Here is a 22,933-nt window from a genome sequence, read left to right as displayed (position 1 = left end):
ATCAGTGCTGTTCTGGCAATTATTGAAACCAAATTATTTCAGGTATTGAGTTTGTGTTTAATACTGCCCTCTGTATGAAGATCCGAATCTCTAATATTGTTCTTATATATTTTTGAGGGACTTAATAAAGTTACTGAGCAAAAAAGAAACTCTGCTTTGCAATATCTGGCATACAGTCACCCTCGACGGGAAATTTACGCAAGAAGCGTCTCACATTACACTCGTAACATCGCTGCTGCAAAGACATGATTTGACTGTCAAATAATCAGTGACTAACAAGAATACGGACTTCACTAATAATGCAGATTAGGTGTAAAATTTTGAGTTAGTGGAGCATGATTTGTTTGTGACGTTTAAGAAAAATAAAGTATTTAAAAAATAGATATGTGATCACATTTTGCGTGTGCATGTTTGTACCCAACACCTACGAAAGATGAAATAGCTGTAGTAAGTCCTCCTGCTTATAATGTCATGAAAGCTGTCATATGGTAAGCTCACGACAGTTCTTATAATTACTTTAATTACTATCTAAAGCTGGCATACAGTAATTTTCCGCAGTTTAGATGTGCTTGATTATTTTACGTAATTTGCTACAAAAGTTTAGCAGATAACAGAACGTCGAAAAATGTAGGTGGTATAGGGACACACAGATGTGGGAATCTCGTCAGTGAGCAATTTATGCCAAGTGACACCTTTATCCTTGGATCATCGGTTTGATATGTTAATTCTGTGACATCAGCGTAGAGTGAAAAACTGGATGTACACCTGCTACATATTTAATGATGATATTGTACGTATCTAATCAGAACTTAACTTGGATTATAGCAGACCAGCCTAATATTTCCGTATTAGCAAGACGTTTTACGTGTTTTACTAAGGGAAGATGCATGACGTTTGGTTACTGAAATGTGGGTCTGCTTCAGCTGAGCTTCGTAACTATTCCTGTTATCCGTATGCTAACTGAATCGTCCCGTTGTTACGCAGGAGAGCAAGTAGAATACGGAAACTATATTTGGTGTCACTTATTTCATACCTACGAGCTATTGTTGAGCCGTTAACTAGTTAAACACAGCTCTGAGTTATAAGAAGAACAAGCCACAGGTGACTGAAGACTTAAAGTATCATGTCACACGTTATCATATCTCACATTCAGCATAGCTGTTACATTGTTAAGTGCAAATTGTATAAAAGCTACATGGTACTTGTGAAGGGCAGCATATTGGGTATTCACATAAGGTGTGCGTTTGCAGAAATTTCAGCAAATAAAACTTTGAAGGATTTATTATGTAAAAACCTTTAGCATGGTGTGTGCCAGGAAATGAAAGTGACATGAGCGCATTGCAGTTAGAGCTTCCATTCAGTTTCATGAGAGAAACATTTGTTCTTCATTTTAATTTACACAATTTTTTGTGTGCTGTACTTTATTACTTAAAAGTTTAGTAGTGTCTACTGCACATAAGGACATTATTGTTACTGTTAGCATATTAACAGTATATAATTTCAAACTGAAATGTTTGTAAGGTCTTTAGTGGGGTTATACATTATAGGTCCATGTAGCCTAAGTGTATCAGTTGTTTTATTGGTGGAATAATTATGTTGTGCATCTCAATGCTTACATGGAATGTTCATTGCAGAAAATATGCAGCAGCTAGAAGTGTCTTATAGACAGTTTATGCATAGGCCTACTGACAACAGCCTTACAACATTTTTACAAGGAGCACATATTTACTTTGAGGTGGCACATATTCAGCATTGTGTGTGTGTGTGTGTGTGTGTGTGTGTGTGTGTGTGTGTGTGTGTGTGTGTGTGTGTGTGTAGGGGTGGTCATTTAACCCTTGTTAGGCACAGTTTAACAATTTTCTGAATTGGATTTTTCTCATTTTATTATAGTGTAGTTACTCCTCTCTAATGTTATTAACAACAGCTCTCAGTTTAAAAACAGTGACATTCATAGAGGCATGGAAAAAATGTGATCTCCGTAAATTGTAGTGTAACCAAAGATCTCAATTATGCAAATAAAAAAATTGTTCACTCTTCCCCAACTGAGTAAAATTTCTAACAGACAATAAGTAGAGTTTTAAAATTACGTGGAAATCTGTATGACAGTTCACAGTTTCTGCCACAATTCTTGGGTTCATTCATTAATTGATAATTATGTATGGACATGAGATTTCGGTCCAACTGCCTGAAAGGTGCATATTTCAAAATCTCCTCTCTTCACATGTAGCTTGTCACTTCTATATAGACAAGCATGATTTTCTCATAAATGTTCCATAACATAATACATATATTTAAATAATACTTATAATGAAACTTGGGATTTCTGGACTTTCAGAAAGTTAACAGTTGCCACCTGATTCCCTGAAGGTGAAACTGTGTCTTGAAATAACGTGTACTTGTATAAGGTTGTTGACATACTGTCATTTAACTTCTGAAAATGTCATGGTTATTGAGTTTATATGTGATTTGGATTATTTATTAGCCCAAGGATCATCTCACAATGATATAGGATTTGTTGTTATACAATGAAAATAAATAGATCAAAATAAACACACACAAATAGTATGTAAGTATGCTTCTATGAGGCGAGGATATTTAATTGGCAGTGACCCTGTTGAAGGAACCATCCCAGCATTTGCCTGAAATGATTTGCGGAAACCTAAATTGAGATGGCCGGACAGAGCAAACTCCATCCACCGTAATATGAGGTCAGTGTCTTAACAAGTACATTGCCTAATTTGGTTGGTTTCTATTGTACAATGTCCTTTAATTTATGCACAATTTGCTCCATATAACATAAAACAAAACATAATTTTACTGTGCAGTAAGAACATCCACTAATGACTGCTGGACCTTGGGCATGCTGCTGTGCCCGTTCTATTAACTCCAGTCTATTTAGAAAGCTTACTCTGGGCCCATGAACATGCAGCTAAGTCCAATGCATGTCTTCGTGTCCTCCCAACAGGCTACCTGAAAAACTGAGTCGACATCTTCCTATGGTAAGTGGGATGTTGAGCTCAGGAGAATGATAAGACATTACTGTTGCACATCATAGGTCTTTTGTAGTCCCTTTTTTGCAAGTTTAAAAGTCATGTCCATCTTGTACCTTCAATCTCTAGTAAAAAGTCCCATGGCCAAGAATTGATGTATATAGGAATGTTGCCACAAGTCAATGACTGTTACAAACTGATGATAGAACTTCAATTCCTTCACCCAAAGAAATTTCTAAGTGACAGATGTCTGAGAAGAGGTGGCATGTACTTCGACTAGGCATAATGATGTTTGGCAAAATACTCATGAACATATTGAAAATAATTTAAAAAAATGGAAACTGAAGAGAGTGTTAATTCAAAAATGTCTTGTGAAAAGGAAATATATGAATGAAATTGAAATGACAAAGTACTTAAACTCATTCACAATGACAAAAAAACAGAGATGACAAAAATATTAAATGTAGTAGTGATGAATTAACAGTTGTCATCACAATATTCAGTGCCCAACAAAGTGCAACAGTCAGAGTTTGAGCTAGAGGGTTTAGACATGGGTGTTGTTCTTATCACAGAACATTGGTGCAAAGAATCAGAAATTAATCATGTAATCTTAAAGTCTTAAGATTTAGCATGTGCATACAGCAGAACATCTAAGAAGTATGGAGGTAGTTGTATTTACGTAAAACAGAAGTGTCCGTTTAATTCAAGAGTAAATGTAAATGTTGTGTGACTAGGACCTCCTGTTGGGTAGACCGTTCGTCAGGTGCAAGTCTTTCGATTTGACGCCACTTCGGTGACTTGCACATTGATGGGGATGAAATGATTATGATTAAAACAGCACAGCACCCAGTCCCTGAGCGAAGAAAATCTCAGATCCAGCCGGGAATCAAAGCCGGGCTCCTTAAGATTGACAGTCTGTCGCACTGACCACTCAGCTACTGGGGGCGGACAATTCAAGAGTGATCACATGTGCAGTCAGTGAAGAGAAGCATTTTGAGTTGTCAGCAATAAATTAAGGGACCAATATAAGTGTAGAAAATTGACTATTGTATGTGTGTACAAATCTCCTAACAGAGAGAGAAATATATTTTTGTTTAAACTAAATAGGGTCTGGATATGATATCTACTCCAAAGGACAAGATCCTCACATATGGAGACCTAAATATAAATACACTGAATCCTGATACTACCTGTAATTTATTCTTAAGCATCAGTCAGTTTCAATTTAGTGTCAATGGTTAGCAACAAGAAGAACAGACCAATCAATAACAGTTATTGATCATGTTTTAACAAATTTAGACAAAGAAAACTGTAGTGTGGGTGAAGGAGAGCTAGGGTTATCTGACCACTTCAAGTCAAACTGTAAATATGGAAGTGGCCACAGCAGAAACATTGAAAATCCATATTTATAAATGAATATTTTCTAAACCAAAAAGGTATGACTTTTTCAAACAAATAGCAAATCAAACATGGGAGTAGTATACAAAGAGTTAGATGCAAATGAAAAATTCAAAAATTTCAGGACACTGTTCAAACTAAAATTCAAAGAGACTTTTGCTAAAATCCATTAGCCTCAGTGGAACAAAACATATGGACAACAAAGGGCAAAAAAAAAAAAAAAAAAAAAAAATCATGCCAAACACTGAAGTACCTCACGTCCATAAAAAACAGCCAATCTAATACAGATTTCTCACGCTTTTATAAACAGGATAGAGAAACAAACATGAAAGTTCTGCTTACAGCAAAGAGGGCTCATAATTCCAAATACTCTTAGCTGAAAACAAAAACAAAGCATGTGGAATATTGTAGAGGAGGACACAGGTACCAGAAAGATGAATAAAACAAACCTACAGATCCAAGACAAGGGACCCTAATAGCTCCAAAACCTTTGCAAACTATATAAATAACTACTTCAGCTGCAGAGGAACAAAATTACAAGAAAAATTCAAAACAGCCCCTTATGTCAAAAAGTTTACTGCATTCAAAGCTATTACTGCCCACAGCAAAATAGTAAGTCTATAGAGCAGTTGTTGTGGTTGTCAGTCCAAAGGCTGGTTTGATACTGCACTAAATGGTACTCTATCTTGTGCAAGCATCTTTATCTCTGAATAATTAGTGCACTCTACATCCTTATGAATCTGCTTACTGTATTCATCTCTAGGTCTCGCTCTATAATTTTTGCTCCCCCCCCCCCCCCCCCCACCACACACTCTCTCTCTCTCTCTCTCTCTCTCTCTCTCTCTCTCTCTCTCTCTCTTCTTTCTTTCTTCCCTCCAATACCAATATGGTGATCCCTTGATGTATCAGAATGTGTTCTATCAACTGATCCCTTCTTTTGGTTAAGTTGTGCGACAAATTTCTTGTCTCCCCAATTCCATTCAGTACTTCATCATTAGTTAAATGATCTATCCATCTAATCTTCAACATTCTTCTGTAGTACATCACTCCCTTCCCAACCACTGCTTTCCTTTCATGTCCCCTTACTCTTATAACTGCCATCTGGTTTCTGCACAAGTTGTAAATAGCCTTTGCTCCCTGTTTTGTGCCCATGTTATCTTCAGAATTTCAAAGAGAGTATTCAAGTCAATGTTGTCAAAAGCTTTTTCTAAGTCTACTAATGCTGCAAACACAGATTTGTGTTTCCTTAATGTATCTTCTATGAGAAGTCGTAGGGTCAATATTGCCTCGCATGTTCCTACTTTCTCCGGAATCCAAACTGATGTTCCTTGAGGTCGGCTTCTATAAGTTTTTTCATTCTTCTGTACAGAATTTGTATTAGTATTTTGAAACCTTGACTTATTAAAATGATAGTTCGGAATATTCACACCTGTCGGCACCTCCAGTTAACAAACTGAAAAATAAAATTTCAGCAGGTTTGTATGCTGTTCCAGCTTGTCTTAAGGACTGTACAGGGAACCTAACATCACAGTTAGTTGACATTATAAAACATTTGTCCAAATAGGGTTGCTTTCCTAACTACTTAAAGTATGCTAAATTTCTGCCTCTCTTCAAAAAGTGACATGGAAGATATATACTATTGGAGGCCACTTTCACTACTCTCGTGCTTTGCAAAAATAGTAAACACTATTGTGAAAGATAGATTTATTAACTATTTAAATAAATACAACCTTCTTTCCAATGACCAGTTTGGTTTCTCACCAGAAAACGGTACCGAATTAAAAATTGTGCATCTCTCAAAACATGTTGTAGAAGCATTGGGTACAGTGAACTATATACCATGTATAGTCCTCAGTCTAACTAAAGTATTTGACACAGTCAACCACAAAATACTGTTAATTAAACTAGATGAATTGGGAATAAGGGGGCTGGCGAAAAAATGGTTTCAGTCATATCAATAAAATAGAGTACAGTTAACTGAGGTTATACATTTATCAAGTAGCTGTAAATATATTTAAGAAAATACTCTTGACTCTAAATATATAAATATAGGCTTACCACAGGATAGTGTGCTAGGTCCAGTACTGTACCTTATGTTCATTAATGATTTATGACGAAGTATGAAGTGTGGGCAAACAATATTGTTTGCAGATGACTCTAACATACTGATTACCGACAAGTTGCAAGAAGCACTAAGAGAGAAAGCTGATGAAACTCTTAGTAGTGTCTATAATTGGGCAATAAACAATAAAGTCACACTTAATACAAAGAAAACAAGCAATATCAACCCATACATTAAAAAAAAAAAAAAAAAAAAAAATAGATTTGAATTACCTGAAAATAAATAGCAAATTTATACTGTGTGTGGAAAGCACAAAATTTTCGGAAATGCGTGTTGACTGTCAGTTAAAGTGGGAAGAGCATGTAAAAATACTTATCAACGGAACCTCTACAGATGCTGTTGCCTGCTAATTTTTACATCAGTGTGTGATGTTTCATGCATCGAATCAGTACATTTTGCTTATATTCATTCTGTTATTAGTTATGCCATAACATTTTGGGGAGTGAACAGAAATAATATTAAAGCTCTATTCAGACTGCAGAAAAGAGCATTATGTATAATGACCATGAGTGGAAGCATGGATCATTGCCTCAAACTTTTTAAAATGCTGCAAATATTAATTTTTTCTTTTCAATATATTTTAGTGTTATGTAAAAAAAGAAATATTGACTACTATGTTAAAAATTGTTTAGTACATGATTATAAAACTAGAAACAGTTATGATTTGCATCTGGAACAGAAAAAAATAAAGTTAAAGCTCAGCAGAGTTTATTGTGCATTGGAATCAAATTATGTAGTAAAGTACCACAACATATAAAAGACATAGAAACTATTTGCTCTTTTCAAACAGGACTAAAAGATTATTTACAAAATAAAAGTTTGTGTGTCGTAATGGAGTACCAGATTTGAAACAGGTTACCTTATTTAAGTAGTACTGTATTATTTATAGTAATAATAATTAACCAAGGTTAAAAAACAAATGTAATTAGATTAAATGAAAAGGCATTGATGGCTACTATATAATAGATTAATTTTAGGCTGTTAATTTTCCAATGTTTTGAATGATGAAATCCCTGCAGTGTATATTGTTTCACTGATTAATAAAGAAATCATTGAAAAGATCATAACCTGCTGATGAGATTCTTTTTGCCAGTAACTTTGTGCGTTCATTCCACATTAATTGAATATCTGTATTCACCCCTAAACACTTCGTATTTGTTACACAATATGTAGATTTATCATCTATGCTTAATGTGGCAGAGTTATTTCCCCTCTTTATGTAGGAGTACATGCTCTTTAGTCCAGCATTAGTTTACTGCATAAAGCCCAATCATAAACATCCTTGAATGTTTTCTTTGCTTTCACTAGTAAGAGTTCTGGTGTTTTATCAGTTGCTGTGATGTTGCTGTCCTCAGCAAAGAGGATTGCGTCTTCATGTTTCAGACTGTCTGGAAAGTCATTAATAACCATTAAAAATAGAATTGAACCTTCGATATCCTTTGAAACCAGAATCGAACCCAATATGCTGGTACACCCATGTTTATACGTTTCTTCTTTGACAGTTGTTTTACCAAGAATTTTTCAGCAGACGTGAAATATCCCTATCTTTTCGACCCTTTTTTCCAGATAAGACTGGAACCATTCTACTGAACTTTTGACAATTTTCCTTTAGTGTCAGGGAACGCAAATTTTTTTACAAATAAAGACGCACTGATTTGCCAAAATTTAACGCATAAACAATCAGGTTAGGTCTGAAAAGTTCATGCAACAGTAGACTTCGTTACGATAATGAATTTTCTTGCATAATTTTGTGTAGCTGGCTTGAAATCTGAGCAGTGTACTGTCATCTTGTTTTAAAGGAACTAACCCTTACAAAATTTACTAATTTCTCTTGTGAAGATAGTTCCTATCTTTGAATTTAGTGCTTATCAGCTTCTAACACATAATGCTCCTTCACTTCTCTTATTGTTTTTTTTTTAATAGTAAAATGAGAATATTAAGTTGAGTTATTTTTGGAGTAATGTGCTCCAAGCCAGCAGTCCCCATTGATATGGTTGCTACTTCATAAGTACAGCCATAAATTAAAATAAAAGGTGAATTATTATTATTTATTAAATAATCCTTATTATTGTAATGAACATTGTTACTCAGTAGGTAAGCAAAATAGCATTATTACTTTATGTACGATTTGTTACTTCCACTATATTTATACAAAGACACTATGCCAGTCTTTTGTTGAAACTTGTTACATGCTTATTTTTGTGTGTTTGCTTACCAGCTTCATAATAAATGTCAGTTATCCAAAAGTAGGTATGTAGTTTTCTCCATCTTGTAAATGACAAGCCTTATGACATTTACTGACAAACAAAAGTAAGTAGCAATGATAGCCTGTCCTCTGTTACGGAGTTAGTAGTGAGGCATGTACACATTGTGATGCACAAAAAAATTGTTAGAATTATTCAGGAAACTTTGAAGTGACATTCAGCTATTCTGACGTTTCCTACAACTAGCCCAGTCAACGAAGGAAAATTAGGGGAAAAAATTTGTGTAGTCGCAAGTTTTTGTAGAATGGTAGGGCGAAGTGTCATGAAAAACATACTAAAAATCCTGACCTGTAGGGTGTGAACATTGGGGTGGGGGGGAAATTAAAGGGCACTTGTTCATTTTTTCCTTGAATAACTCGAAAACCATGGCTTCAAACAAAACTGTTTCCCAGTACAAAATTAAAGTACATTCAATTTCCTACAAAAAAACTCCTATTAATTTTTTCTCTAGAACTAATAGTTTCCGAATTACAAGGGGTGTAAAAGACACAATTTTTTTAAAAAAACAGTGTTTTACTGGTGTAAATTAATGTTTAATGCCTAATGAACTTGAAAATAACAGAAAACATACATTGGTTATTATAAAACATCATCTTATCTTCGATTTGTAAATCTCAAAGATTAACAACTGTATTGTTATCACCACCACCTTCTTCTTCTTCTTCTTCTTCTTCTTCTTCCAGATCGAGCCATGGTGCACTATTTGTATGTGTACCATGGCACATGCCAAAGACATCACCACATTCTTCTTAAACTGTTTTTTGTCACCAAAATTACAAGCAACATTACTCTGCATGGTTCTGGAACCAATTTCTATTTTTGAGTTTCCGGTTATCCCTGTCAAGAGAGACATTGGTGAACTCATTTTTGAAAAAGGAGGATGGTCACTGAACCACTCGTAGACCTTTGCCCGGCCTTGCCCATCCCTAATTTGCCATGACACCCGGAGATCAACATGCTGGTTCCCACTTAATAAAGTCACTCCAGTAAACTCCTCTAATGCTGAGCAGATGGTGGCTGCTCCAGGAGATCCTCCAACCAACTTTGCTAGAACGGAGTTAGTTATGACTCCTCCTCATGCCAAACCACCTGAGCTTTTAATGGAGCATGTTAGTCTGTTCTATGGTCATGTCTGACAAAACCCCTGCCCAAGAAGGTGCAATTCTATTTATGGTGAAATAATCCTTAGCTGCAAATCCTTGAACGCATCTGGCCAGCTAGTTTTTAATGCTATCATATCTTGAATGTAAAGATGTGCACATTTTGCATACTGAGAATTATCACTTGCATGAAAGAAAGGTATCATTTTCTGAACACATGCCAAATAGCCATTCCCATTACCATGACATTCAAAATCTATTAACTTGTTCATTAATGAAACCATATTGAAATACTCAACCCACAAAGCAGCAGTAGGTCCATTGTCTGTGTGACGAGCCAGCTCATTCTTAAATTTATTTGAAAGTGATGCCAAACAATCATACCCCTCAATTTTTTGTACAGTAAGATCTTCTTTGTTGCTAAAAATGCTGATAAAACTCTTCTTTCCTTCCTCTGAGACACTGGCATCTTCCTGAATGATCAGAGATAAAACACTTGAACAACTAGGTGTTCTCTAATACCTCTGTTGTAAGCATACAGAATTTGCGGCATAAACTAAGCTTAACACTTCTTTCAGCCCAGACCCTGCCATTGTGTGATCAGTGCACCCCACGAACGATTTGAGTGTATGAAATCCTCCAAATCTCACGGATATTATCTCACACTGGATTTCTCGAGCCTTTATGTATAGTGGCTGGTCGAAAGTAACGAGACAAATTATGGCATCTTGCAGCTGGCTATTGTTAGTAGTGTATTGTAAATCTGTGTACTCTGTATTGTAGTCATTTGGTGGTGAATTGATGAACGTTAGGAAATTTTCTGCACTTCTTTCAACACTACTTGTGTTACTGAGAGGCTGCATAAATCCCTTTCACTGGGGAACTGCTGACACTTGTGGAGTGGTCTGCACAGAATGAAGCCATTTAACACACATCCACAGTATATCTGGCATGGTGGGTGTTAATATGTCAGAGGGAATGGGATCAATTATGTTAAAGTCAGGGACAGTAATGTGCCATAATGCATTTCTTCTGGGGTGTTCAAATGTTTGAAGTTCCCTGACACCAAGTTGGCCTACTGCTGTGCCAGAGAGAGCCAATTTAACCTTTTGGACCTCTTTAGATGGTGGAAGAGCTGAGGCTTGGGTGATGCATTTGATGCCCCCCGCCCCCCCCCCTCCCCCCCATGCCCAAATACTGTGGAAACTATTCCAGCTATCGATAGTGGAGACATTGAAATTGGCGTTGTCGAATACATACTGACAAAATGTTCCACTTGGGACAGGCTTTTCAGCGTGGCAGACAACTGATAGCTCTAGCTTTGTCCTTTCTAATATGTTCCACTGAATCCGAAACCAGCTAGTAGATTGATCAAAGTTTTTGATCCACACTTGCTGTGAATGAAGAGTGTGTCAGCATGTAGTATAGGTGATAGGAATGAATGAGGGTGAATGGCAGCAATGAGCGTATGGGATATAGGTGTCAGCTTTCTTTTAATTTTCTGTTTTGCCCTTTTTTTTTCAGCTTCACTACAGAATTTTTGTCACTGGGTGGAGAAACAGAAAATCATACACCGTTAACTGAACGTCTTCTAAGATTATAGTGGCAGCTGCCTTTACAGTTCTTACCTATTCTGCTTGTTCATTTGGCACTTTGAAGAATACCATGCATCATTTAAAATTTTTTCGCCTGAGCTACGAAAGCGCAGAACAGTTTTTATGGTGTGGACTGTGCTGAAAACAATAGCATCCCCATACTTTTCTCTCTGTCTGTCCTTGACTGTCTTTATGTGAGGTAATGTTCCAGAAACTTGCGCCAACAACTCTTCTAAGGTGAACTGGCAGTCAAAATTCCCCTCTATGTAATAGAATATTTCCTCTATAGATGCATTAATTCCTTCATTCTCATGGCATCCACTCTGTCTAGATTTAGGCACTGAACCGATGAAGAACCTTTTGTAGCAATCCTCATGATACTTTGCATTTGCAGTGTTTAGATCTCTAATGGAACAGATATGTCTTTAGGTGGTATCTCCCCATTCATCCTTCCTCTGCTGTGCATGAACTAAAATTTTATTATCGTAACTGTAAACCTTCCAATGCCATTTTTGGGTTTTTTCTTCTGTCTATCAAAAAAATTCTTCATCAGTTGCTTCTGCACAAAACAGACAGTTAGTTTTAAAATCAAATTTTGCTTCAGCTGAACGCAGTTGTTTGACTCCAGCTGATGTTGAAGGCTGTTCCTCTGAAAGAGATTCTCTTAAAAACCTTTTAATTGAATCACCTATAGTGTACTTTTTCCTGCGAGATGCATGAACAACACCGCTTGTTTTGTTTCTGAAACCTTCAGCTTTCCCATCTTTCCTGAAATAACTGGCATTTAGCAATCCACATATTCCTTTCCCAACAACATTGCATAGGTCTCTGTCATCACACTCACAGATCAAACACTTCTCTGCCATTGTGTATAGGAACATATTTCATGTACAGTCTCTCTTAATAACTTAGTAAAATTAATTCCAAATATAAGACAGTCTCTGCTAGAATATTTAATAAGGAATGACACGTTTCGTGCTCTTAGTGCATGATCATATAAACTGCAACAAGTAATTATTACATGAAACTTTTGATTTGTGAACCTGTCTAAACCATTAAATAGTAGTATAAACAAAAAGTGCGAGGTACGAACATACCTTATAAAGGTAAAGGGTACCACTGAACTCACTCAACAGTAAAGTTGTTTTGTCGACTCTCATAACAGAAGTGGACATAAAATGCCGTGTGTAAATTGAAGAGTGAGCAGTTCTCATGGTGGGGGAAGGGGTCTTTCCCAGAAAAAAGCCGCAACAAACGTACAGTGTTCCCAGCAATCAGTTTCCCACCTACTGGTGCAAGGTGGCGTGCAGAGATGTATGTAGATTCTTTTCAAATGTGTAGTTCCATTAATAACTAATATCTGTATTCCACTTACTGTTAATGCAGTGCCGGCCGAAGTGGCCGTGCAGTTAAAGGCGCTGCAGTCTGGAACCGCAAGACCGCTACGGTCGCAGGTTCGAATCCTGCCTCGGGCATGGATGTTTGTGATGTCCTTAGGTTAGTTAGGTTTAACTAGTTCTAAGTTCTAGGGGACTAATGACCTTAGCAGTTGAGTCCCATAGTGCTCAGAGCCATTTTTTGTTAATGCAGTTGTGGAAAATTAAACACTTCCTGCATGTGTCATCGTCCAACGCATTTTGTGAAATATCAAAAATCTCCAGCTGTGTCTGCACACTGCGTCACCAGTGATTTACAAGGTGCGCTGTGGAAGGGTCAGAATAACTTGGTAAAAACCCTGGAGTTGGTCCTTGCAACATAATGGGGTAGGCGGAGTGAGGACTCATTAACATGCTCTTTGTTTTGCAGACGCACAAATAAGGGAAGTGCTTAACATCGTTCCACGTCATGTGTTCCATCATCTTCTACCCTCCACCGCCCATCCCCTCCTCCTCTCTCCAAACCCCTACCCTTACTTGCTGCCACCTGTTACATCATCAGACCAAAATTTGTCCATAAGTACTGTTCTACTATGTAAATGAGTTAGAGCCATTTAATATCTGGTCTTAATCAACTTCATTTAACAATAAACATTAATTGTATACCATTAAGGCATTGTTTTCATAAATTTGCAATTTTTCACCCCTTGTAATGTGAAAACTATTGATCCTAGAGAAAACATGAATTGGACCATTTTTGTAGAAAATTCAGCATACTTTAATTTCGTTCTGGGAAACGTTTCCGCTAGATAGAAGCCACGGTTTTCGAGTTATTCAAGAAAAACTTTAAAAAAAGTGATATTTAAATGTGCCCCCCCCCCCCCCCCCCACACACACACACACACACACTCATGCCCTACAGATCAGGATTTTTAGTATGTTGTTCATGACACCCCCCCCCCCCCCCCCCTTACCACTATACAAAAATTTGCGACAACATGAATTTTTTCCCCTACTTGCCATTTTTTGTCTTCGTTGACTGAGCTATATGCTATTTGACAAGTGCAAATTCCACAGATTATCAGTTGTTACATTGCTTATAGTAGTGTTAGTGAATAAAACTAAGTTCAACAGAATACCAATCCCTATTCATAAAATTCTCTCTTGCTTCCAACTAAGTCAAGTAGTTTAAAATTCATGAGCTTGTGACTGAGTAGTGCTTGGCTATTTTCAAATGGTGGCTGTCATGATGTTACTGCTGCCATCCTTATACAGGGTGTCCAAGTTGAAATGGTCAGTACTCAGGAATATGACAGGAATGATCAATGGAAGCAACAAAGTAAAGTAAAGTAAACGTGGACTATCAAATGCATACCATAAGAGATATGAGCATCTGATAATCTTTGATACTGTGGAACAAATCTCTTTTGGTGCAAGTTCTTTGCTTTTCATATTTTGGGAAGAGGTAATATGGACAAAAATAAGGGAGAAAAAGTCCAGTAAACATGGGCTCTAAATTGCGTACCTTGAGAGCAACAAGCAATCATTCATCTCCGCTACTGTGGAACATAGTTCTGCTGAACAAGTGCACAGAACTCTTAAGTTATGCATTTTAGAGCCCATCTTTACTGGACTTACTTGCTTCGAATGATTGGTCCTTTCATAGCTCTAAATATTTGCCATCCGTTGTGGGGCATCCTTTATACCTGTGATGTCACTGACGGCCAGTCCAGTGCCATATAATATAATGTTCTGGTTGCAAAACAACTGTGCTTCATTCAACCTTCCAGTGACTTGAGTCCCAAGCTGTGCTTAACTGCAGCCCGTCACATTTATTTAGGGCATTGTCAGAAATTTCAGTCTCAATTGCTTTGATTAAGCTATCCCAGAAACCATTTGCCCGTTTAATAATAAATCTTATGCCAAATACAATTCAGTGTTTGTTTCCTGGAGCATGCTCGGTTACTGCTGATTTCTCAGGATCCTGTAGGCGGAAACATGTCTTATGTTCTACATGCCACTGTTCCAATAGTGTACACAGTCAGTCCATTACAAATCTGTCCACACCCATGCAGTATTGTGTACATTACTGGCGTGCTAAGGCTTACTTCATATTTCACTGGACTAATCTGTTGTCTTATTTTTGCTGGAGACCTGACGACTAAATCAATTGTTTTCCTCCTTTGGAGCCATCTAGTCTTTCCTGTTACTGAGCCACATAGTGGCAAAAATATGAGCTGCTTTGTGTCATCCTAGTCGGCCAGTGAAAGATGATACAGGCCTCCGAATGCCAGCATACCAAGTAGGTGTGGATATTTTTGTGTTGGAAAGACTGTGCGAATTGTTGGTGTTTCCGCCTGTGCTTTCCTAAGAAATCAGTGGTAGCACTGTCTCTATTGATACATATCACTAAACTGAATTTTGTACTGGACTAACTGTATACTGCTGTATTGAACAGCCATGTAAAGTTTTGCTTTAAAAGTAATTTTGTTTGGGCTAGTTCCAGCTACACATTGCGCGAATTAAATTGCAAATATCTGCCCAAACGCCAGAGTAAATGGCTCTGACAACTCTTAGGTGAGAGACCCAGTATAAGGATGGCGGCAGCAACCGCACGGCAATCACTACTTGAGAATGGCTAGATAGTGCTCTTCCAAAAGCTCATGGATTTTAAATGACATCATTTTGCTGGAAGCTTGAGAGAATTTTATCATATTGCTGTAAAACCATGCATTCATGTACCAGTCCCTTTATTTTGTAAAATAACTCAAATAATCTTACTACTTTATTGAAATGTGGTGCTCCAATTGCCAATTGTTTTGTACCACTAGTTTTGTTACTGTGACTTCCTACCAGCCAATTGAGAGTTATTCTCAAATGCTTTAAATGTTTATTCTGAGGACAGTGCAATTATATAAAAAAATGTATAAATTCAGACACACAATTGTTGTCTGGAGTAAATAACTAACTACGCTGAAATAACTAACTAAGCTGAAATTTTGTAACATTAGTTACCAGTCGATCAACTGATACTGATATTACATCAGACTTTCTCTAAAATTCTTGTACTTGCCCTCCATTTTGTAAAATGTGGGAAACGTCTTTGTCAGACTTTAAGATGGAGCTGAATAAAGAAAACATCCCTAATCTGAAGACACTTCTAGAGAATCTTCATATTTTTAACAGTGTCTGGCTAACTGAAGTTACAAATTGTCCTATTGATCTACAGTATTTTCGGTGCTATCAAAAAATTTAACTTTACCTGTTTTATGCTTATACCAATTAGTGATTGCTTAAATTCTGGTTACCAAAGAATGAATAAAAGCAGTTTACCTGGATTTTTACTTTCACAGCCTCTTTATTTTATGTACTTTGTAAGTTATCACTACTTTCTTCTTCATCTCATCTCAAAGGTTAGAGTGTGTTCTCTGAAATACTGATCATGTTGACAGACCTATCTGTAGTGTAGCCTAAGGTGTAAATTAGCCTGGATGGTTATAGGCCTAATTTAGTGAGTTGGTGAAACCAGCAAACATTAATGCCAAACAAAGGATATTGTAACAGATTGACCTGTAGCGTAGCCTAATGTTTACATCTGCACCATGTTTAAAACGCTTCGTAATATTTAACACTGCAAGGTTGATTCAGGAAACCTATATTGGACAATAGACAAGTTTATTTTGATATTTTTTACACATCGTACGTAAACTACAAAAAAAATCTGGGGGGGATTCCACTTTGTAACTTTTGCTCATATTCAGCTGAATAATCTAGTTTCTGTGGTTCTGAACTACATATATGTCTGAGAATAAATTCATGGTAACACTCTTTTTAGGTGTTTTTGTGTGTTGCTACCCACTTGGCTTTTATTCTTTTTACGTGGAAAGCAGCTCCTGATTTTCATTTTTGATGTGCTGACACGAATACGTATGTGTCTGCCATTAAACCAAACTGTTTCTGTTCCAGATGGAGAGGGTGCACAAACTACATGAAGTGCGCCCATCTCTCAGCCAGATCACACACACAGAGTTCCATCATGGCCACAGCCGTCGATATCTACGATGTTTTGTAGCATGTTTCGTGTTCTTATTCTTTCTGTTAATGCTGTATGTCCCAGCATATCATCAGACTCGTACACGCGAAGACCAAATACACATTGGTAAGTTCTTTGCATGATGTCTTTCTAGGGTTTAATGGTGGTATATCTTTGGAATATCTTGTCTGCATCTGGAGGATTTATACAGACAGACAACTGAGATCAATTCGCAAAGAGTATTTAAAGAACCACATTGTTTGATCAGAAATGCATAGTACCTAAAATAAAAGATTTTCCCGATTATGACTTGAAGTTGTACAGTCTACTCTAAAAGTTTTGATAAAGTAATCAGGTACTTTCTATAAAGTTATGTGCACAGTGCATCTCCTCATACCATTAACTGAAAGCTCCATGATATGCCTCCTTATGTATGTTGTTCAGCAGAGCTACAAAGAAACAAGCTGATTCTGTGGTTTAAAAGTCACTGGTCGGTTTTTTAAAAATTGAGGGGGGGGGGGGGGGACAATAAGAATCCATACAGGGTAAGAATCAGATTGTAAGGTAATAGCTGAAATGCCTGTGTTGAGGAAATCTCAAGAAATGCTTATATGTTTTGTTAGCCAGTGAAGCACATTGTCACGACACATTATTTTGTGCAGGCCCACATTAACTTCCTGAATTCGTATTAAAAGGTTTGACAGTTGTTGTGCAACTTATTAATCTGTGATTACTATCCTTATTTCTTAATGTAATGGTAACAATTCTGACCTTCAAGAAAAAATAAAAAAAATTCAGTACAGTGTGTGTTCTGATCCTTGACTGGACAATGTAATATCAACTAACTGCATTCCTGAGGTGAAGACTTTAGTACAAACTCTTAGAGGCATTAGCTGCTTGAATCCCAGGAGTACTCTATGTGTGTAGGTAAGGACAGTGATCATTCTCCAAAACGACAAATGCACTTTTTGCAGAGTGCCACAAAAGACAGTAGCTGTGGGAGGTGAAAAATCAACAAATGCACCCACAATCAAATCCATATTGAAATCATAACAAAGGCATCACAGTCATGCTCCCACTTAATCTCTATGGTTGACTGTCATGTGGAATGTCACAGAGATAGAGATGATGATGATGATGATGATGATGATGATGATGATGATGATGATGATGTGTTGAGGGGGGGGGGGGGGGGGCAGTCCAGCCATGCAATGCTTGTACAGAATACTACATACAATGTTGCTGTTGTTTGTTGTTCCTTAAAGTGAACAGTGAACCAGATTTCACCCATTTTTAAAAATTTTTGTCTCACTCGTATTAAACCAGAGTCAGAAATAAATTATAGTAATTTTAGTAAAAATGCTCAGCGTACTGTAGCCCTGAGACAGATAGAAATAAATCCAATTTCTCTTAAATTGAGTGGTCTTTTCTGTGCACAGCATATATTTCAAGACTGAGAATAATCACTGAAGTGTAGATGTTGAAGATTTTCTAAGACTATGCACATACCAGTAGGCTTTAGTTTTGAGGAACAGAGCCACAAGTGAAATAACAAAAATCGTGAAATCTTAATAACTGAAGATCATGCAGTAGTACCATAAAAATCTTCTTACTGTCTGGTTGTAACCACACTGAAGTCCAAATAAAAAAACAGGGCCATCAATGAAATACAACACGCTAGAACTGAAAGCAAGTTTATTACCAACACCAGCATACAGCAAGAACAGAATGCAGAGTGCAACGATTTATACAAAAACTGAATATTCAAGACTATACAAACATTACAAACATAATATATGTCAAGAACATTCCAGAAATGATATATACTAAATATCAAATAACTACTGGTGGTGGAGTTTGAACTGATGATGTGCAACATGCCAAACAATGAGGATAACCACTGTGCTGCACTGCATGCACCACAGTGCATAGCATTGCTCCCTCTCCAGGAGAAACAGGAACCCACTGTTTCAGAAGTTCTCACTACATCCTGGATTTAGATTTTGTCAATGGCCTTCTGTATCATGGTGCTGGTATATTATAATGTTCTGGTCTTGATGTTACATCCTCTTCACTGTGATCAGCATTGAAGACCACCACTCACGCCAAAGCTTTATCGTTGAGCGGTTGTTCTGTTTCCTCGAACCTTCAACTGTAGATCTGCACCTCTCAGCTGTAGTAGGACTTCATATAGAGGACATGCACAGTGTCTCTGTGCTTTTGGTGTGAAGAAGGATCATAATCCTAGACTTCACATGTGACACCCAACAAGCACCTAAGGATGCAAAAAAAACCCAAAGTAGCACTTTAGTAACTTTTGTGATAGCTCTACTTGTCGCAAAGGCATAAAAATCCATGCCAAGTCTCCTGGGCTGTACCTCACAGGCTGGTGCTGGCTATTATAGTGCTCTCCGTCTTTCTCCTGGGTGTTCAAATCCCAATACTCATATCTGCTAGACTGTCAAAGTATAATTTTATAACAAACCTTTCAAATCACTTCTTTGCATATGTTTGTGAAATGTATTCTGCCTCTGAGAACATGTATGATTGAATTATTCATAAAATAGTGATAACTTAACTTGTTATCCTCATTCAATGTTGTTGTTGGCTCTGTAACTAGAAGTATAATCAGTTTTGGCTAAACTGTAAATGTGACATAATTTGTTTGTTCTAATATTTTTGACAACACAATTGTCAGTATTGAAACATCTTTAGTGGTAGGATGTTCCACATAGTCAACCTGACTATTGTCCAGTAGAACTGGGGACAGTGTAGCTATTGTCATAGCAGCTTCATGACCATGGACTGGAAAGAATGGTGTAAGCCTGTAGTGTGTTGCTTCGCTGTGTTGTATGCTAATGTCACAGTGTGTAGCACTGTATACCAGTCTCTCTGTTCAACATCAATGTGTATTGAGAGCATATCTGCCATTGTCTTATTAAAGCATTCCGTGAGGGCATTCATCTGTGGATGGTATGCAGTCGTCATGCTGTGGGTGATGTCACAATGTGAAATTACCTGTGATACTAATCTTGCACGGAAAACTTTCGTGCGATTAGATATTGTCACACTGGATGCTCTCTGTTTCAGAATGATATCTTCTGCAAGGAATTTTGCAATTTCTGGGCTTCTGAAGTTGGCACAGTGTTGGTGACAGTGTAGTGGGTGAGACAGTCAGTGCAGACTGTTATCCATTGATTGACATTTGTCAGCTTAGGGAACCTTCTCAAGAGATCGATTCCAATTTCAGGAATGGCACTGCTGCAGGTGGGATTCGTACCAGATGCCCTGGAGGTAATAGTGGCATGTGCTACTATCATTAGCACTCCTTACAGTGATTCGGATAGTGTATAACAGATCAGTAGAGACCAGGTCAGTGACATATTCAGGGCAAATGGTTTCTCGTCTGTTCAGATTCCCTTACAATTGTTGCAGACTGTGTACCCAGCTGAGAAGTTGGCCCTGCTGATACAACACCAACTATACTTGCTCCAGTGGCAGGGAAAACAGGCGTCATTCTGCTGACTCCTCCTTTTTTATTCTTGCAGTCAGCCAACCTAATTCATCTGCTATATTGTTTTAGCTCCTTATACCCTTTTCCTCCTGCTTAGTCAATGTTCTAATATTGACGCAATACTTCGTTCCGTGCTTCTGTGCGGGTACGCATATAGTTTTCTGACTTCTGTTACTTTTATTTTACATGCTGTTTTATACTCCTGTTTAGTGTATTTTACCAACACTTGTCTCAAACAGATTTTGCGCGGACACTGAAGACCTGTACCGACATATCCACACACACATACACACAGACCAGGCCAGTGATATCTGCATCTGAGTTTTTCTGGAGTATTCACAAATCCCAAGTGACCGGATGTTGGAGTATCATGGAAATACTTAAGGATAGGTGGCCACAGATGAACTGAGATGATGAGCAACCATTTCTGCCCCATCACATTGTAGGTCCTCTTGTATAAAATTCTGTTTACCAATTTTCATTTTCCTTTCGTCAGTTCCTCATTCATCAACACTTTTATAGTTTTCAACAATGCTGGATCTTCATTCTTTTCAGCAGCAGTGTCATTTAATGCAGTGATGACTGAGATTTCGTCTGTGCTGCTGTTTTCTGACAAAGGATTCTTTGAAAGGCAGTCAGTGTCCTTACATTTGCATCCTTTTTTGTATACTATTGTGACGACGTACTTCAGAAGCGGTGCCCAGCTCACCAGCCGACATGAAGGATCCTTGAGGCTAGTCATCCAGCAGAGAGTGTGGTAATCCATCATAACAGTGAATGAATGCTTTGCTGAATAAATATGGAAAGAATTTTGTTGATGGCCCACCATTTTAAAGGCAGTCTTCCTCAGTTTTAGGGTAGTTCATCATAGACTTGTAGAATATTCAGAAGCATAAGCTATCATCTTTTCAGCGCCTTCCTGAATTTGTACTAGAACTGCCTCTATCCCAAAACTGCTAGTGTTGGTGTGAAGCTCTGTCTTGACATTCTCATCATATAATGCTATAATTGGAGATGATTGTAGCACTTCCTTAAGGACAAGGAAAGGTCTTTCTTGCACTTTGTTCCAGGAAAATTTGGTGTCTCCCTGCAGTAGTTCTTGAAAGGGAAGTGCCTTGGTACAAAAGTTCTTTATGAAATGCCAGTAGTACAAACAAATTTTGAGAAGACTTCACACATCATGAATGTGCCAGGGGATCGGACAGTCTATGACTGCTCTTATATTTTCTGGACTGGGATGGACTCCATCATCGTTCACTCACTCAAAGATTTTTGTTTTGTGAGTGATTTAGAGGCATTTTTTCCAATTTGGGAGAGCTGCAGTCTGAGCACATTTTAACATCTTTGTCAGGCATTTTAAGTGTTCTTCAGATGTCTTTGAAAAAAGATGGCATCATGCATATAGCAAAGATATATCGTTCACTTAAGGTGTCGAATCAGGTTGTCCTTCATACATTCGATGGTGGCTGGAACATCAAATAGTCCAGACTGTGTAACTCCTGCTGTGTCATCTGAACAAGACACAGCCAGGGCAAAAGCTCCACAGGCACAAAGATGTGAGCTGATGCCAGTGCCACTTGCACAAGTTCCACCAGTGTCACAGGTGGTGCTGAGGAAGAAGACATTGACTTTGCCTCGGCCAATTTCTGACTGAGTGCAATCCGCTAATGACCAGACGACAACATACAGAAGCCTACTTGGAAGATAGAAGAGCAGCTCATGCTCACTGGGCTACAGACCATCGTCCAGGGCTGAATTAGACAGGGAACGTCATTTAGTGAGCTGTTAGATGTGAACAGACAGTTGTAAATTGCATTTGCTATGTACTGTGAAGCTTACCTACAATTATTTGCTCTTAGCCTTTGAGAGCCTTTTTTGTGTTATATAATATGCTGTGTTGCAGACTTCATTATTTGACAAGTCACAAAGATAAGTAAACCTTTTTAACTCATTTGTGTGACTTTGTTCCTAATGTGTTGGAGTGTTGTAGACCTGTGTTCTCCTATCCTGTTACCTGACCCTGGGGCATAGCTATGTAATAGGAACAGGGACAAATTGTTGTAGCAGCATACTGCACCAGAAGCTGTTTCACGAACTCACAAACTGGCTGTATCGTAACAACAGTGGCGACTCGGCCTCCACTGCAGTAGCAATGAGGGTTTACAAAGACGTTGAACCCATAGAGGCTGTCAGTGTTGTCAACCTCTATTTATCAATAATGTCCATAGATTATATACTTTGCTCCTTTCAAGCAGTTGAGGGCGTTATCCATGCGGGGCAATGGATAGATATTTTTCTTAGTGATTTTGTTCAGTTGTCCATAGCTCAAAGAGAGATGCCATTGCCGTCATCCTGCTTCACAGGACCACAAGGGAGGACCAAGGATCTGAGAAGGTTGAAAGATGTCGTCTTACAGCATCTTACCCATTCCCTTCTGGTTTTTCCATCATTCAGGTGGTGACACTATATGATTGCTGGATAATTGGTAAATAATCCCCAATGTTGATATTGTGTTTTACCGTGGGCCACTTGATCTGGCTT

At 37.8% G+C, this 22,933-nt stretch overlaps 1 protein-coding gene across 1 annotated transcript in view; it reads left to right on the top strand.

The window, feature by feature from the left end:
* Positions 1 to 272: 272 nt before the first annotated feature.
* The window catches only part of LOC126469988 (beta-1,3-galactosyltransferase 1-like), a 70,466-nt gene continuing 47,805 nt past the window's right edge, over positions 273 to 22,933 (top strand). The window contains exons 1-2 of the mRNA XM_050097435.1: positions 273 to 488; positions 16,812 to 17,004. Of these exons, the coding sequence (XP_049953392.1) occupies positions 486 to 488; positions 16,812 to 17,004 (196 nt within the window). The 5' untranslated portion in view covers positions 273 to 485. The remainder of the gene's footprint in view (positions 489 to 16,811; positions 17,005 to 22,933) is intronic.

Source organism: Schistocerca serialis, chromosome 3 (assembly GCF_023864345.2).
Source record: "Schistocerca serialis cubense isolate TAMUIC-IGC-003099 chromosome 3, iqSchSeri2.2, whole genome shotgun sequence".
Lineage (NCBI taxonomy): Eukaryota > Metazoa > Arthropoda > Insecta > Orthoptera > Acrididae > Schistocerca > Schistocerca serialis.
The sequence above is the reverse complement of the archived record's forward strand: the minus strand, read 5'-3'. Positions and strand labels throughout refer to the sequence as shown.